The sequence below is a fragment of the Lissotriton vulgaris genome, chromosome 7 (assembly GCF_964263255.1).
Source record: "Lissotriton vulgaris chromosome 7, aLisVul1.2, whole genome shotgun sequence".
Taxonomy (NCBI): Eukaryota; Metazoa; Chordata; class Amphibia; order Caudata; family Salamandridae; genus Lissotriton; species Lissotriton vulgaris.
The window spans coordinates 1,595,908,250-1,595,925,875 of record NC_141695.1 but is presented as its reverse complement, the minus strand read 5'-3'; the positions used below and the strand labels follow the sequence as shown (position 1 = coordinate 1,595,925,875).

The window sequence follows — 17,626 nt, the reverse complement described above, 5'->3', positions numbered from 1 at the left end:
AACTTAATTGCGCAGAGGAGTGGATTGGTAAATGGATGGGATTGCAGGACTAATCAACTTTCCTATTTCCACATATCGCCATGTATGTCCCGCACAAAAGGGAGAAGCAACTGTGCATAATGTCATAAATAGATTTCCTAGTCAAAAGTCACATGTGCTGTCACTATTGATCATGCTGTACTGTTCTCTTTTCTGTTTTATCATCATCATTTTTACAAAACCAATAAAATTGATTTAAAAAAAAAAAAAAAACGATTGACATGAGATCGCTATGTTTCACTGTGAAGGTGTTGGAATTTTTGCGACCAGTTAGTTATAATTATCTCTTATTTACAGAAATTGAAACTTCCAAATAGGAATACGCTGGAGACACAAACTTTGTTCTATTGAACAAAGAAAGGAGCCATAAGGGAAAACATGAGACTATAAGGAGTGTAATGCTACCTGATTGGCTTAGACTTTGTTCTTCCATGCTGGGAAAAATAGTCTGTTTTGTTCACAATGCCCAAATGGGCTGTTGTTAAGATAAATGGTATAATGAAGTGAACAAAGTTGAGCGTAACCCTCATCTCCGAGTCCTTAATAGAATTGAAACTTTGCGCTATGATAGCTATTATATTTTATATCATAGGCTATTTGCCTCAATAAACACATTTTAATCTTAATTCAGAAAGTCATAATGCTGCATTATTTAATGTTTGGTAATTAGTTGTTTCTGTATGATGTCCTCAATAACATTGTGTTCCTGACTTAAACTTTAATCTCCAGGCTAAAATAATTCCTTTTTTGTGTACATTGTCATTTGGTGAGTTTGAATTTGACCAATTTTGAAAAAAGGAGCACTTTATTCCCCGCCAGCAACTATTGTACCACCATGATACCTGGCTTTGGGCAAATAATTTAAAACTTTTAAAAAAAAGCTCCAGACACCTTAAACTTATAAAATATTGGGATATCAAATTAACTTGATTCTGAACCCAGATGCAATACATTTCTTGAATGATATTGTGGTTGAACTTCTTGAAACACTTGTGCTCTTCAGTTTTGTAAATGTGCCTTCTTCATTATGCATTGTCTCCGGAGTGCTCAGTGCGATTGCGTTATAAAATGTAAAGTCCTGGGGCAAAAAGGGCAATGATAAGTTGGCCTCCCTTTTTAATTCCTTTCAATTTGATTCAGTTTGAATTATATCTACGTAGCTCCTGTCAGAGCCCCTTTCTTAGGGCCTCAGGGCACGCAGGAGCTACTGGGCCCAACAGATTGGGTTCGGGCTTTTTACTCCTGATATTCTTGGGTCCTATCTACTATGGATCCTGAGCAACTGGGCCAAGTACCACTTCTGCACTTGACTCTCCGTGGCACATGTGAACGAGCTGTCTATGGCTCCCATGGGTGGGGGGTATGGTGGTGCGCCAGGGGAGATAGTGTTGTATATACAGATTAGTGGACAAAGGTTCACAACCTAAAAAGCTTGCATCAGCAGCAATAAATCAATATCCCGTCAAATGCTCACTTTATAAAAAAGAGAAGTATTTTAGTTTATGCCTGATACATGCTGGTGTCACTAAGCACTGATAAGATTAAGAGGGTAGAGTCTATGGTACATTGTCACGATGAGCAAATTAATCTTTGCGGAGTAGCTCACCAAATGAAGAGCCCAGGTTGTATCGCACTACAAATAATTTTATGTGTGGCTTGTTTTATGCATAAGGGGAGTAGGAGTTATGTCCATGCATTGACCCGGGATGTTTCAGTCAGTTATGATTTCTGCATCACATGTTCTGCCTTCCAGGTGTACATTTACGCAAGTTGCATACATACGTTGATTTGGCAATGAAATGTCGGTACTGTGAATCTGCATTCCATGAACGCTACACTCTTCAACAGCATCAGCGATCACATAAGGGAGAAAAGAGATTCCGTTGTGATCAGTGCAACTACAGGTGCAAACAGGTACAGTATAGCAGTTGGTTGTGTTGGTCTAACCGAGATATGGAACAGGATCGCTGTTAGCAACTGTAGATTACAGGCTATTGTAGCTCTTTGCAAATAGTTGTATGTCAGACTTGAATTTAAATTTTATGCTAACATGTTTTAACAAAAATAACGATGACCAGAATATAGAAAGGGTAAGTATATGTGGGTTAATGTAGATTTTTAACTCCACATCAGCATTATTATTATTATTGCTTTTCTAGCGCGCAGCAGCTACCCACAAAGGGTTTCCCGGCGCGAATTTGTAAACATTTTTATATTATTATTATTATTATTATTATTATTGCATGCCTTGAAGATGTATATATTGTCAAGGAATATATATGTTGGTTTAAGTTGAATCTCTACTTACCTACATTCATATATGAATGTTGGTAAGTCATTGTCATTAATGTAGTCAATAGTTCTGCTACAATATTAAGGCAGTACGATATTAACACCTTCCGTGCTCATGATGAGCTCAGCTCGTCATGAGGCACGGTGGCGCTGTGCTCATGACGAGATGAGCTCGTCATGACCCGCGTGGCGATCACACGCGGGGATAATTCCCCTGCTGTGCTGAGCGGCCTACGAAAACGGGCATGGTCATGACGAGCTCAGCTCATCATGAGCACAGCGCCACCGTGCAGCGTGATGAGCCGAGCTTGTCACAAGCACTGTGGCGATGCACACGCCCCCCTCCCCTAGCGCCGCGGGGGAATTAGCCCTGCGGCAAAGGGTTTAAGCATTCAGCATTAGACTTCGTACCACTGAGGACACATACAATCCACAACATACTGTCTTCTACAGGATTGATCCCAGCCTTGCTTTAGACTCAGTGAATTATTTGCTTCCATGATCTATACATTTGATATGCTTCAGTGATAAATATTTAACAGGCCATGCTGTTAACAGAGTACTATGGTAAACTCCCCGCCTTCTCTAGTCTTACATAAGGTACCACAATAACTCATAATAGTCATTTGTTTCAGAAGGGCACCACAACAATTATCCAAATGTGCTACGTTGAGTTACTCCTCGCTCAGATTTTGGAGTCCATTGTGATCTACAATAATCGCAAACAACATTAGTATGTCAAATCGGCTTTAATGCAATCAATGAGGTGAAAATGTCCTGAATCCACTCCCTTAAATGCCACAATACCTCAGATTTCTAATGCATGTCATGTGTTAAAAGAGTCCTTTCTCAGCTCTCTGTTCGATGAGTGAAAGTTCTCAGTCTTCTTTCCCCGTGACTCTTCCACCCTCTCTAGCAGCTTTTGGGCCTCTGCAACCTTTTAGAGAATTACAGATTCTCCAAAAACATGCCCTGTTCAATCCATTTGGAACATGGCTCCAAAAGAGCTACTTATTGGATGGTCCTTGTGGCGGTGTGTTTATGCTTATGTATCAGGCTTCAAGCCAAAGACTACCAAACATGTCCTAGTTTCTCTTGCAAAACTCTTAGGAACACGAAGAATTGCCTCCTATATCAATTGAACAATACTTTTTCTAAGGATACCCCATCCTCTGGAAACAAATATGTGAGGACTACTCCACCTGCATCCACAAAAAAGACACATAAGTGGGGTAGTGTTGGGGGGCAACGTGACTCACCTGTATGGTGCCATCATTGGTCCTGGAGGAGAGGTTTGGATCCACCATTCCCACGCACACTTTTGACTACCACTGTACAAAAATCGCAGGGCGAGCAATACTTGACGGGGGATGGGAAAGACAGGGAGACAACATGCATCTTGTGTTTCTTGGTCCACACCTATCATGTTGGTATGCTTTCACTGACTAATCGCGTCCTGTATGCTGGATGACAGTCATTGTGCCAGCAGGAGACAGATAAACAGCATAACGAGTTTTAGCTGCTTTCCTGATATTTTTCCAAGCTGTTATTTATCAGGCCTTTTTTAAATTGATCATCATCTTCTTTTTATGATGCAATATTCTTTCACCATAAAAATTGATTTCTTTATTAACACTTGACATAGGATATACTGCAGTGGTTCCCAAACCTTTGACTTCTGGTGACCCCCACTTAATCATTACTGGAACCCAGGACCACCACTGAATCATTATTGGAATCTGGTGACCCCTTATGAGTCATTACTGTCGATGATTTGAATCACAAAATACTACACTTAAAAATACAGACAATAGCTTTAACATGAACATTTATATTTCAGATTGTGCTGTACATACAGGTCCTTGTTACTCATTGTTATTTATTGATTTTATTGAAAATTGTTCTCTTTTTAATGTGACCTGTGCTTTTATGGATATTCCTTATCGAATAAAGATTATTTGAATTGAATTGACTACAGACAATAGCATTCATCAAACAAATACACAAATGGTGATACATTTTATTTCTTTGCAAACACATATACATTGAAAAAACCAATAAATAACATTTTAATAGAAGGGTTGGAACTTTTCTAAATTTTATTTAGGTGACTCATCGTCCGTACAATACATCAGATGCCGGGCCAAACATTTATGCGCATTGTGCATGTTCTCCATGTAGGCTGCATTACAGCCTGCAAGGAGAACATGCCCAGCCTCACATTCTCTGGCTGAGCGCCGATCCATGATGCTCAGACCAAGCACAACGCTACATTGCAACGTTGTGATTGGCTATCGGGAGGCTGAGAGTGCTTCCTGCTTCCTCTGCAGAAAAGAAGCCAGGAATAGGACAGAGGAGAGGCGACAGTGGCCGACCAGCAGGTCTGCTGGCAGGTAAGTGTTTTTTTTTTAACCCTCCCTCTCCTCCTCCTCTTCCGCCCTCCCTCCCTCACTGCTGCTTACCGCAAGCAGCGGCTACTGGTGCTCGGTTGTCACATTTATTTCTCTTGATCGCATTGACAAGACAGAGAACTGATTTTTATTGTCTGGTGAGTTTTGCTGTCATAGATGCTGAAGACAAGTAATAGCAGCAGTTTCTAAATATTTCCTGAAATATGAAAGAATGCATTATATATCATGCTATGTAACAAAATACTGGAGCTGACCATGAGCTATCCCCTCCCCCTCCATAGACTTCCCTGAATGAAAAAGATCATGGTAATTGGGGTGGGGCAAAGTTAATCCTAGAAGTATGCTGAGAGACTAACGTAGCACTCTACATTACTTTAATATAAATACTCTGCTGTGTATCAGTTAGTTATTTACCAATATAAGGATGAGACTAAGTGGGCGGGGATCTGTGATGAACTATGATGTGGGTGTATGTATTAATTTTGTTTTCTGAAGTTATATTTGTAGCAATAATTCTTAAAGTTTTAGAAGGAGGTTAGCATATTGTTGTGCAATACCAAAATGTGTGTGTGTGAGTGCATGTGTGTGTGTGGGGCAGTGTGAGTGTGATGTGTACGTGTGTGCCCAGATTTCTTGGTTTCCAGCGAGGTCTTGCATTTTACCCTGTGGATGAGAGCTTCTCTGACTGACTCCTAACACACTTCCCCACACAAGAATAACTCAGCTGGAGGGGTAAAAGACTCCTGCCAGTTTTCTGTTTCTCTGATTGGGTCACAGTTTCCTTTTGCGGCTTAGGAAATCTATGGGGCATGGCCCAAATAATTTTAGGGAATACACCATCCACCCTCTGAAATGTAACAGCTCTAACTCAAAAGGCCTCTTGTTCATTCGTCAGTGAACAATATAAGTTCAGTTTGTGATGTTTAAGGAAGCTATTTGGGGTAGTGATCAAAAGGCTTGTATAGGGGACATGACAAAGCCAACTGGAAGGTACAAGTTCTTCACAGCTTATGGTGCAGGGTCAAAAGAAAACAAGCATTTGCAATGCAATAGGTCTCACATTTGCGAGAGTTTAAGCTATTGGCATTGTAACTGACAAGCCCTTTTATTTATCTGTTTTGATAATTAACACGTAAATAAAAGGAATTGTCATTTACTATGCCAATAACTCAAACTCCTGTAAATGCGAGACCTAATTCATTTCATACAAGCGGCCGCCATTGTCGTGGGCTGTTTGGAAAGTGAAAGCACGCATGGCGCACTGATTGTTGAAGGAAAGCATGAAATGCCTGCAGTAGGAGAAACTCATTAAAAAAAATAGTGCTTACAGACTAAATAATGAATTTGGAAGGGCAACTGCACTCTTTAGAATCAGTTTAAGAGCGTTAATTCGGTATGTGTGCTGTGTTGGTATATAGCCTGCAAACTATGACATGTGAAGTATTTAGGCCTGGTTGAGAACCAGGACACCAGCACGCACTACTCAGTTTGCAATTTGGACGTTAGTACATTTATTTAAATTTTCATCAAAAAGTCAACTTAAATCAGCATAACATTTAGATCCATGTTACATTTGTTAAAGCGCATATTATTTAATCAACATATACATAACTGTCTTCAACTATATGTCATACATCACAATGATAATACATTTGATGTCCACCCAATGCATTTCGGGGCACGAGCCCCTTCGTCAGGGGTCTGTATGTGTAAAAAAGAAAAAAGAAGAAAAAGGAATCTTATTACTATTGATGCACTGTCATCAATGAGGATAAATGATTGCGTTGTTTATGTTTCTTACCGCAAACTAGATGGAGTAGTATTGCAAGTTACACTTCTGGTTGAAAATCGAAGTGATCTATGGATAAGGGAGAACTGCATGTAAGCATGGTGGGTTGATTTAATCAGTATAGTGCATCCAGAAATTCTGAATGAGGATTAGAGTTACCTGTGCGCTTGGGTTGAAAGGGTCTGAAAAGACAACAAAGTAGTGAGAGGCGAGATTAGGGGTGAGAAGAGTGTAGGCTATTCACATTACATCAGCGTGGAGTTGAAATAGTCATGAGGTTTTTAAATATATCTGCAACCTCACCTTATGTATGCTGACTTTAGAACAGGGAGCCTATGTGGAAATAAACAAGATTGCGATCAGAGGTCGGCAAATATTCAACAATAGCGGAAAACGAAGACTCCATATAATATTGGAGTTTACCTGTGAGTCCTACGGGTTGCGCATCAGACTCAGCAAGTGCTCAAAGAGGTGAAGAGACCTGCCGGGAGAGATAAGGAAGAAGTCAAGTTACGTAAATTCAAACGTGACACTATCGACTATAAATTAAATGAGGCCTACACATGGGCGGAAGTGTACGCAAAACGACGATTCAATAGCAACACAAGACAACAACCAACCTCCTCGGATGAGAGCGTAGTCTCAGACAGCGAAGTAAGTACAAGAAGGCAACCAATAACAACCACACAAGTACAAAAACCCACATCGCAATCTTCTGACTCAAACAGCGCTGCTACTGGACCACCGTCGACTCCTTTTTTAGCAACGGACCCACCACCAAGCAAACCCCCAGAAGTCCCCACAACAACAACTGGAGAAAAAAATCGCGAAGAGGACAGGGAAAGAGAAAAACAACGGGAGAAGGACAGAGAGTTACTGAAGAAAACAGGATTGAGAAGCCAGACCAAGATCTCATAATAAATATTTCACACTATACTCTCTCCGATTTCGAAAAAAAGATACTGAACAAAGGCACATCATTTGTAACCACGTATCATACGAATGCCCTGGAAACGGAGGTAGCACTCTTCAAATTTATGAGAATTTTAAGGCTGAAATATTTTTTCGCAGTCTTAAACCCAGTAACGGATAGTATGGAAACAGACAGACGATTCAAACCTAAGAGCAACTTCATGCCACCCACATCTCACAAAACTCTCGACACATTCGAAACTCTAGTGAAAGCGGACATGAACAAGATCCAATTCAAAAGGAAAAGTAGAAACCTCACTAGAGCGGAATACAGTGCTCTCCAAAGATTAGCCAACAATAAAGATCTGACATTCCAAAGAGCTGATAAAGGTGGTGCACTAGTTCTAATGGATTCCACTTTCTACACACAAAAAGGTGATGAACATGTACACGACATTGAAACATACACCAGACTAGAACAAGATCCGACCACGAACATGTCTAAAAGTCTTGACAATATTTTGGATAAAGCAGAGGAATACAATTGGATCGATAACCCAACGAAACGATACCTTCAACAACCTCATCCACGAAGACCAAAAATATACTTTCTACCGAAAGTTCACAAAAACTTAGAAAACCCCCCCTTCAGGCCAATCGTGTCAGGCTGCTCCTCGATCTTCGATAATCCAGGCATCTTTATAGATGCACACATGCAACCATTTATGCAAAAATGGATCACCTACATAGAAGATACATCAGATTTTCTGAGGAGTCTAACGGAAATTAAAAAGGTCGACAACGAAGACTGGACACTGTGCTCCATTGATGTTACCTCGCTTTACACATCGATTCCCCATAAACAAGGGTTGGAAGCGATGGAATGGGCACTATTGAGATCAGAGATACCTGATGAATTGAAATACCTTATACTGCAACTGCTTGAATTCTGCCTCTTGAACAGTTATTTTGTATGGAAAGAAGGCTTCTACATCCAACAAACGGGCACGGCGATGGGATTTCCAGGAGCCTGCGTCTACGCGAACATCTTTATGGCGAAATTCGAGCTAGACTACATATTGGAAGACCCTACATGGCAAGCAGGGATAGTCTACTATAAGCGTTATATCGATGACATATTCATCATATGGAGACGCTCATCCACAGAACTACTACGGAACATCACGAGCCTGAACTTAGCCAACCCACGCATACAATTCACCCACAACATCAGTGATAAAGCACTCCCCTTCTTGGACGTTCTTGTGGAACTTCAAAATGGGTCAATTCAAACTACACTATTCAAAAAAGAAACGGACAGAAATACAGCATTACTTTATGAGAGCTTTCATCCCACTAACCTCATAAACAACCTTCCAATCTCTCAATTTATGAGAATTAAAAGAATATCATCAAATGAAACAGATTGCATGAGAAGCCTTGAACAACAAAGACAAAGATACCTTGAAAGGGGATACCCTGATAAACTGCTTGAAGGTCATCTTGAAAAAGTGAAAAGTACACCAAGGAAAAACTTACTACAAAAAAAGACGAAAACAGACAATAAAAGAATGGTATTTGTGTCAAAGTATTCATCTGCTTCAAAAGACATCCAAAGGATTATCTCCAAAAGATGGGAAATCATTTCAAGTGAAAAGGATTTCGAAACACTTTTCCAAGACAAACCATTGTTTGCATATAAAAGGTCGCAGAACCTCAAAGAACTATTGAACAAATCCATCAATGATGATATGACACCAAAAAAACTCACAAAGGAACCCAAAAATGCTACAATTGTAAAAACTGTAACAACGTCATCCTAGGAGACATCCTACTGCACCCGCGTACGGGCGAAAAGATACAACTAAGACACACAACAAACTGCAACTCAGAGCACGTGGTTTACTCCATAAAATGTCCGTGCGGATTAATATATGTCGGCAAAACAGACAGAAAATTGAAACTCAGGCTGACAGAACATAAAAGCCGCATCCGCAACAGGAATTTGACTGCACCTCTGGCAAAACATTGGATTGAAGCAGGGCATTCCATTGCCCAATTGAGATTTCAAATCATCGAAATAGTTCCCCAAAGGCTGGGTATAGACAATGCTAAAATTCTAATTCAAAGAGAAACATTCTGGATTCGACGATTGCAAACTCTCATCCCGAATGGACTGAATGATAAATTAGACCTGTTATGTTTCCTATAAATATCTAAATTTCATCGACCGCAAACTTCTGTAATTTTCATTATTACTCCAACTTAACAATCATGAACACTAATTCATTACATACAGCAAAGTACACTTCTAATATGGCCCTTCTCTCAGCAACATAAATTGGTCACCATATCACTATCATTTTCAGGCCACCATTATGCTTTCATAATACTATCTCCTCCATTCGATACAGGAAGCCAGTCTATTAAAATGTCGAACGCTCACTTTCCTTAGAATGTAAATAGGTAGGAGGTGTTGTTCACACTGTATCCTAGACCAGTAGTAGCCATTGTTGACAAAGATACATATGATATAGACACACTAAAGATGAAAGAACCGACTTGTTTGAATTGCCAGAACTGTATTGAACTCTTTTTCATACAAATTCTTTACACCTTTTTTCTTTCCATATAATCTTACTTCACTAAACTATTGCATAATTCTCATAGTGTCAAAGCTTTCATTCAAGCCTCCCAGTCACCAACTAGCGTCTCATGCATTAAGACATATAACATTGCCTCTACTAGTACACCATTCCAACATGGCGACCAACGCGAGCGCCAGAGCGCTGGTCTAGTCGAGAACAGGTGCCTCACACGCTATTAGACGGAATCAACCTCCATACGCCACATATAAGCCAGCCCTTAGTCTCTCAGCGTTTGCATTAAACACACATCTATTCGCACATCGCGATTCCTTAATCAAGATAAACAACCTTCGATAGTCCGTTTTCTAGTTTGACACGTAAGTCTAACTTTTGAATAAAAGAAGGACTAGTCGCCTTCACGCAAACGCCAGTAAAGACGCCGAGACGGGATCCCTAAGCATTCGGCTTCGGTAAGGCTTCTTATCGACCCTTTCACATAGCTCTTTAATCGTAATGCGTTTCGATTATATTGCACGCCGGCCAGTATTTCAAGATACACTATCCTTATCTCTCCCGGCAGGTCTCTTCACCTCTTTGAGCACTTGCTGAGTCTGATGCGCAACCCGTAGGACTCACAGGTAAACTCCAATATTATATGGAGTCTTCGTTTTCCGCTATTGTTGAATATTTGCCGACCTCTGATCGCAATCTTGTTTATTTCCACATAGGCTCCCTGTTCTAAAGTCAGCATACATAAGGTGAGGTTGCAGATATATTTAAAAACCTCATGACTATTTCAACTCCACGCTGATGTAATGTGAATAGCCTACACTCTTCTCACCCCTAATCTCGCCTCTCACTACTTTGTTGTCTTTTCAGACCCTTTCAACCCAAGCGCACAGGTAACTCTAATCCTCATTCAGAATTTCTGGATGCACTATACTGATTAAATCAACCCACCATGCTTACATGCAGTTCTCCCTTATCCATAGATCACTTCGATTTTCAACCAGAAGTGTAACTTGCAATACTACTCCATCTAGTTTGCGGTAAGAAACATAAACAACGCAATCATTTATCCTCATTGATGACAGTGCATCAATAGTAATAAGATTCCTTTTTCTTCTTTTTTCTTTTTTACACATACAGACCCCTGACGAAGGGGCTCGTGCCCCGAAATGCATTGGGTGGACATCAAATGTATTATCATTGTGATGTATGACATATAGTTGAAGACAGTTATGTATATGTTGATTAAATAATATGCGCTTTAACAAATGTAACATGGATCTAAATGTTATGCTGATTTAAGTTGACTTTTTGATGAAAATTTAAATAAATGTACTAACGTCCAAATTGCAAACTCAGTAGTGCGTGCTGGTGTCCTGGTTCTCAACCAGGCCTAAATACTTTACAGACTAAATAAGACATATTGTGTAAAAACAGGAGTAAAAGGGCCAGTCCTCATAGGAAGTTACAAATGAAGACAAGGCGGTACTAAGGAGGGACTAACAAGCCTATTAACGAATCAGAAGCCAGAATTTACAAAGGACAATGACAGTAGCCAATAAAAAATAAGGGCAGGGAATGGGTGGAGCTTCAAGTCCATACTCTTACAGAGCATGCCTCGCAGAACGTTGTCATTTACAATGCCAATAGCTCAAACTCTTGTAAATGTGAGACCTAATTAATTTCAAAGAAGCAGCCGCCATTGTCCCGGGCTCTTTGGAAAGTGAAAGGCTGCATGGCGCACTGAATGTTGCAGGAAAGCATGAAATTCCTGCAGTAGGAGAAACTCATTAAAGAAAATAGTGCTTACAGACTAAATGAGACATACCATGTATCAACAGAAGTAAAAGGGCCAGTCCTCAGGGGAGGTTACAAAGGAAGACAACACGGTACTAAGGAGGGACTAACAAACCTATTAACGAATCAGAAGCATTTACAAAGGACAATGACACTAGTCAATGGAAAATATGGGCTGGGAGTGGGCGGAGCTTCAAGTCCATACTCTTACACAGCATGCCTCGCAGAGCAGCGCATGTGCTGCCAAGGCTTGACCTAAAAAACCGTTAGTGGTGTTATGCTGCAGTTATTTTCACATTATATGGCAAAAAGCTGTTTTTTCCAATCAGAATATTTGTTTTTAAGTTATTACTTACAAGTAAAATACATCGATTTCACAATCATGCACTTTAAAATGGTTTTGAATGTATTAGCTTCACTCTGAGTCCCACCATTTACACGATTTGTCCTTTCTTTTTTGAAGCAACGCCACATGGATATGCACAGGCGAATACACACTGGGGAGAAGCCCTACTCCTGTAAGGAGTGTGACAAGTGCTTCCGGCAGAAGCAGCTCCTAGATGTCCACTTCAAGAGACACCACGATCCCGATTTTGTGCCAAAGATGCATGAATGTGTTTATTGTGGGAAAGAATTCACTCGAGGGGTAAGGATCTACTTCATCAGACTTGGACTGGGACGCCATCAGCCACTAAGGGAAGATGCAGGTTTAGCCTATTTTTGTAAAGTATAGTTTTGCTGATTGGTAAATGAATCATTAATTGTTCATCCTTTACGTGAGTCACAGTGGGAGAGAGGTGTTGCAGCCCAAAGGTGTCATAAAAAATTAAGTTTAGCAATACTTTTGTCTTCATTCAGGATTTGGGCTCTGTGCCGCTTAACACTCCACTAATTGTCGGCCTGTATTTCTGCACCCAATGTTTCTGTGTATGGGAACACTGGGCCTAATTTTACCAGATGAAAAATGTGGGAAATGGCTGCTTTGCCGCCAAACAACATTCCCTGGCACAGTCCAACCATCTCCCAAGACACAGAGGGAAGCATATAATACTCACCCCTGCCAGAGAACATCCTCCCCTTCGCTGTCCACCCTCCCGTCCCGATTACTCCCCCAGTCCCGCACAGGAGCCCAGACTGACCAGTTGCTTAGAACAGGTGGTAAATGTGTGTGTTAAACTCCCTGTAATCAGGAACTTTTTCCAGCATTCTGTCTGGTAAATCTGAATCCCCACATTTATTCCCTATAACTTGCGATTTAACTAGTAACAGGAGGAGTCTGTTCTGAGATTCTAACTTGGTAATGGAAGTTAATGCTGCCTGGAATCTCTGCACAAAATTCCTCCTAACCGGGAGTGCGTTGGATTGTTACTCCTAGTACCACTGCAGCCATTACTCAACATGGACAAGCTTCGGAAGCTTTATTGCCGAATGCCAAATAAGATATTGTTAAATGGCCTGTCATACCCTATTCATGCTTATCTGGTGTGGAACAAGCATCCTCATTCTTTAGAAACAGTAGTCAGCAACCTATCTTATTTTAGGGATTACATTTTTTATTGGTATGTAAAAGGTACAATAGGCCTGCCTACCTCTACCAGCATGGAAAGCATTCAAAGCATAATCTTGGGTGTCTCTCCTTATAGAATAGGGTGGACAGTGGCTTCTTACATTAGCACAACTGTGCTGCTAAATTTACTCTACTTAGATTTATTAGCCCTGTTGAAGTTGAAACTCTTGACAAAACAAGTGTTGGCTACTGTAAAGAATCAGCTGTGTGAGCTAGCAAGATAAATGAAATCCAGTATTTGTAAAGCGCACAATTACCCAAAGGTGTTATGGCGCTGGGGCCCCCAGGAAGATTAAGCAGGCTATTGCCCAGAGTCACATGGTGCTGGACTAAGCTGCCGCCTGCGCCGGGGATTGAACCATGAACCCTGTGGTCCGGAGTCAGGCACCCTGGACGCTGCGCCACACCTCTTCCACAATGGCTTGTGGAGTCTAAGATTTGGAATAATATAGTGATGATTGGAGTTCAAAATCTGAAGAAATACAGCAACTGTAGAATGGAATACTGTAATTTGAAATTACACATAAATACTGACTATTGTGTGCCAATTGGGGTTATATAATTTTTCCAGGACCCTGTGTGTGGTTCCTAGTTGGGAATGTAGGGTGAACATTCCTCCCTTTTGTGCACCACTTTTATTTGTTTGAAATTTGTAATATAGTGTTAACTGTCAGGTGAGAGCTGAGAGAAACCCCGCCATTCACCCTTCCTATTGTTGTAGCCTAGTAACCAGAACCCTGACCACCCTGATATACTCCAGAACACACCAACAAGTGCATCATACTCAAAAAGTAAATAAACGGAGGCAAACAAATTTCCCAGATGATCTCGTCCACCTCAAAACACTCCTTATGTCATGCAGATCCCCATCACCACAACAAAACCACCACCATATAATCATCTTCAAGATAGCGACAAACAGAAATGAAATATTTTTTAAAGCTGCCAAGGGCTGCATCAACGTGCTCCCAGATCCAACAATAAGTCCTCAAATCAACATATGAACTGCCACCCGTCACTTCTTTATCAGGAATATGAACAAAATCAGATCCTTTATTGACAACACGGCTACCACCAATCTCCCACCTTCCCACTCTCAAGTCAACTTTCTTCAATCTTTGCTCACATACCAAACTCTCAAACTTCCTGGATTCTCTCAATACTACCTCCTATGAGGATGACATTCTACATTCTTTCCTGGTCTAGTGTCTTAAAGAGGTTAAACCCTTTATAAAGGGGGTGTCCCATATACAGTTAATTTTTATTTGAGTTAACAGATAAAGTTATCAATTTAATTTAATTATGTTTTGCATTTCCCCCCAACCCTTGCTTGATCTTGTTTCCTGTCTTTACATTTCTTTTTCTCTCCCTCTCTGGGTTCTCCTCTTTATTTGTGTATTCCCTTCCCTGTGATGATCCTTTGTGTCTGTTTCCTGTTAAATCTAAATAAACTAACTTCATTTCCTCCAAAAATATAGCTTTCTTGAGGCCATCTCACTTCACGTTCTTGATCAGATGAGTCAACTTCTGAACTGCTGCATTAACCTATTGTACTGTCTGTGTTGTTGCTCAGTCTGTATGTTCTTTTTGCTTAAATGGCTCATATCTCTCAACAGAGATGCAATCCCTTCCTTCCATATACCCTTTGTGATCTCTCAGAAATCTACTCTGATTCAAATCTTTACATATATTGTATGTTTTGATGGTTTCACATTTTTCTCTTTGATAAGTTCTTCCCTTTGTGGATTATCAATGCCAGTCTCTTGTTCCAGTAGTTAAGTCTCCTTAATTATATTGTCATATTCTATAGGGATATGTTTAATTAATAATTACATTGACTTTATTGAGGTGCCCCTAATTCATTTGCTTTCCCTACTACTACTGGGCTCGCATCCTGATGCATTGATCTGGTTAATATACATTGCTTCTTGGATCTCACTTCTTTTTATGTGAAGCTTTTCTACATTACTTATAGTTCTGAAAATATTCTGCATCACATCTTCCTTAAACATATCGATCTGCTTCTTTTGATTACATTATATTAATATTGTTAAACAAATTCTGTTGTTAAGGGTGTAGTGATTTCCTTTTGGGCCCACTTTGGTTCCCTCTCAGATTCATGTCTTAGACGTTTTCAGGCTTCCTCTGCTCTGCATAGCCAGACATCATACATTTGGTTTTGCGACATTCTTCGAGGAATACACGGTACATGTTGCTTGTTATTCAGTGACTCTTCTTGAGATTCTATCTGCACATCTTGCACAAGGTTGCCCTGAATATATAATAACAAAGTGTACTGTTTTTCTCTGCTCGTTCAGCAACAGCTCCAAACATTAGACATAACACTGTCGCACAGCTGCATCTCCCAACACAGCAGTTTTATCATAACAACTGTGCCCCGTGCCCTTAGGGCTAGAGAGGAGTATTCTGACAGACAGGATTGTTCTAGAATGACAGCAGTGCCTGACATGCAGCACTGAATAAACTGAGTTTACGGTCACGATGCGAACCACCACTACATAGCGTCCGATTCACAGAACTAATTTAAGACACAATCATAAACTTACTACCATTTTGGTGTTCACAGAAGGCACTTACTCATTTGGTATTCACAAAAGGCACTTACTCATTTCACAGAAGTTAGGAGTCCTAACTTTAGGACTCCTAAATGCCGTCTGTGAATACCGAAAGTTTTAAAGTTAGGATTTTTCTCCGTTTAGGAGTAGTAAAGTTAGGACTCCTAAGTTCTGTGAATACCAAAATGAGTAAGTGGCTTCTGTGAATACCAAAATGGTAGTAAGTTTAGGATTTTGTCGTAAGTTAGTTCTGTGAATCGGGCCCAGTCGGAGTTGCGATTACAAGCTGTGGCGGCAAGAACGGGTAGGAAAATAGACACGGGCAAACTGAAGGATATACGAAATAATTACAAGAAGACGCTGAGGGAAGCAAAAACAGAATACAAATGTACAATCTGGAAAAAACTACTGTGGACAAGTTAACTGCCAAATAGCAGGGAATTCTGGGGCATCATAAATAACTTGACAAAGGGTTTAAGACTCCAACAAGAAGCAGGAATCGGAGAAGAGATCTGGATTCAACATGTGCAAAACATGTATAATAGCACGGAGCATGAAAAGTGAGCTACAGCGATGACGGCTTTAGAAACATCTCAAGAACAGTGGCTCAAGGAAGAAAAAATCACTACCCAGCCCCAGGCGGAATGTAATGAACCCGGACTAGAGACAAGCAGCAACGAATCAAATAACTTAACTGACACCAAACAATTAAGAGGAATAATAAAAAAAACGAAAAATGGAGGGTTCAGCGGGACCAAACGGGCTTCCAAATGCGCTTTTTAAACACGCTCTAGATTTCTGGGCATAATATCTAGCGCCCCTTTTTAATCACATTTATAGCCAGAATAAGGTCCCCAAATCCTGGAAAGGGAACATAATCCATCCAATATTCAAACAAGGAAATCACAGCAAGCCCGAAAACGACAGAGTGATATCCTTGATTGACGTAGAGGCCAAACTCTACGCATCATGTCTCCTAGTTCACCTTCGAGATTGGATGGATGAAAAGATCATCCTCCCTAAGTTTCAAATGGGCTTTAGGCCAGGGATGGATGGGCACTACAACAAATCTGGCACTTTTAACTGAAAAAGCAGCAAAAAAGAAAACTCGTTTGTTTGCATGTTTCGTCGACCTGAAATCAGCGTTCGATAGAGTGAGCAGCAATCGTCTCTGGGAAAAACGAAAAACTTGTGGGTTACAGAGCAAATTATTGGAAGCAATAATCCCCCTACACAGTTAAACTTGGGCAAGAGTGAAACTAGGCGATGGGTGTAGTGCAACCACCATTATCCACACTCAGCAAGGCCTAAAACAAGGCTGCGTCCTGGTTCCGAGCCTATTTAACGTGTTCCTCGCAGATATCATCAAATACACGCACGCAGCCGATTGCCATCCGCAAAACTTGGCCAAAGAGCCAATCCCCTTCTTACAGTACGCAGATGACATTGTGGTGTTGAGCCAAAGCCCCATTGGATTACAAAGAGCAATAAACAACTTAGCAACTCCCTTAGGGTATGCAGCGTTTAGAACGCAAGCATTACAACGGAATACCTTTAGAACGCGGTCGTAACAACGAAAGTTGTTACCACGCATTGCACTGGGGGCGCTCAAGGATAGTAAATGATTTAATTTACTATCCCAACAC

At 40.6% G+C, this 17,626-nt stretch overlaps 1 protein-coding gene across 1 annotated transcript in view; it reads left to right on the top strand.

The window, feature by feature from the left end:
- LOC147706051 (uncharacterized) overlaps positions 1 to 17,626 on the top strand; it is a 208,407-nt gene that overhangs the window by 156,359 nt on the left and 34,422 nt on the right. The window contains exons 8-9 of the mRNA XM_086929020.1: positions 1,793 to 1,953; positions 12,301 to 12,483. Coding sequence (XP_086785146.1) covers positions 1,793 to 1,953; positions 12,301 to 12,483 — 344 coding nt within the window. The remainder of the gene's footprint in view (positions 1 to 1,792; positions 1,954 to 12,300; positions 12,484 to 17,626) is intronic.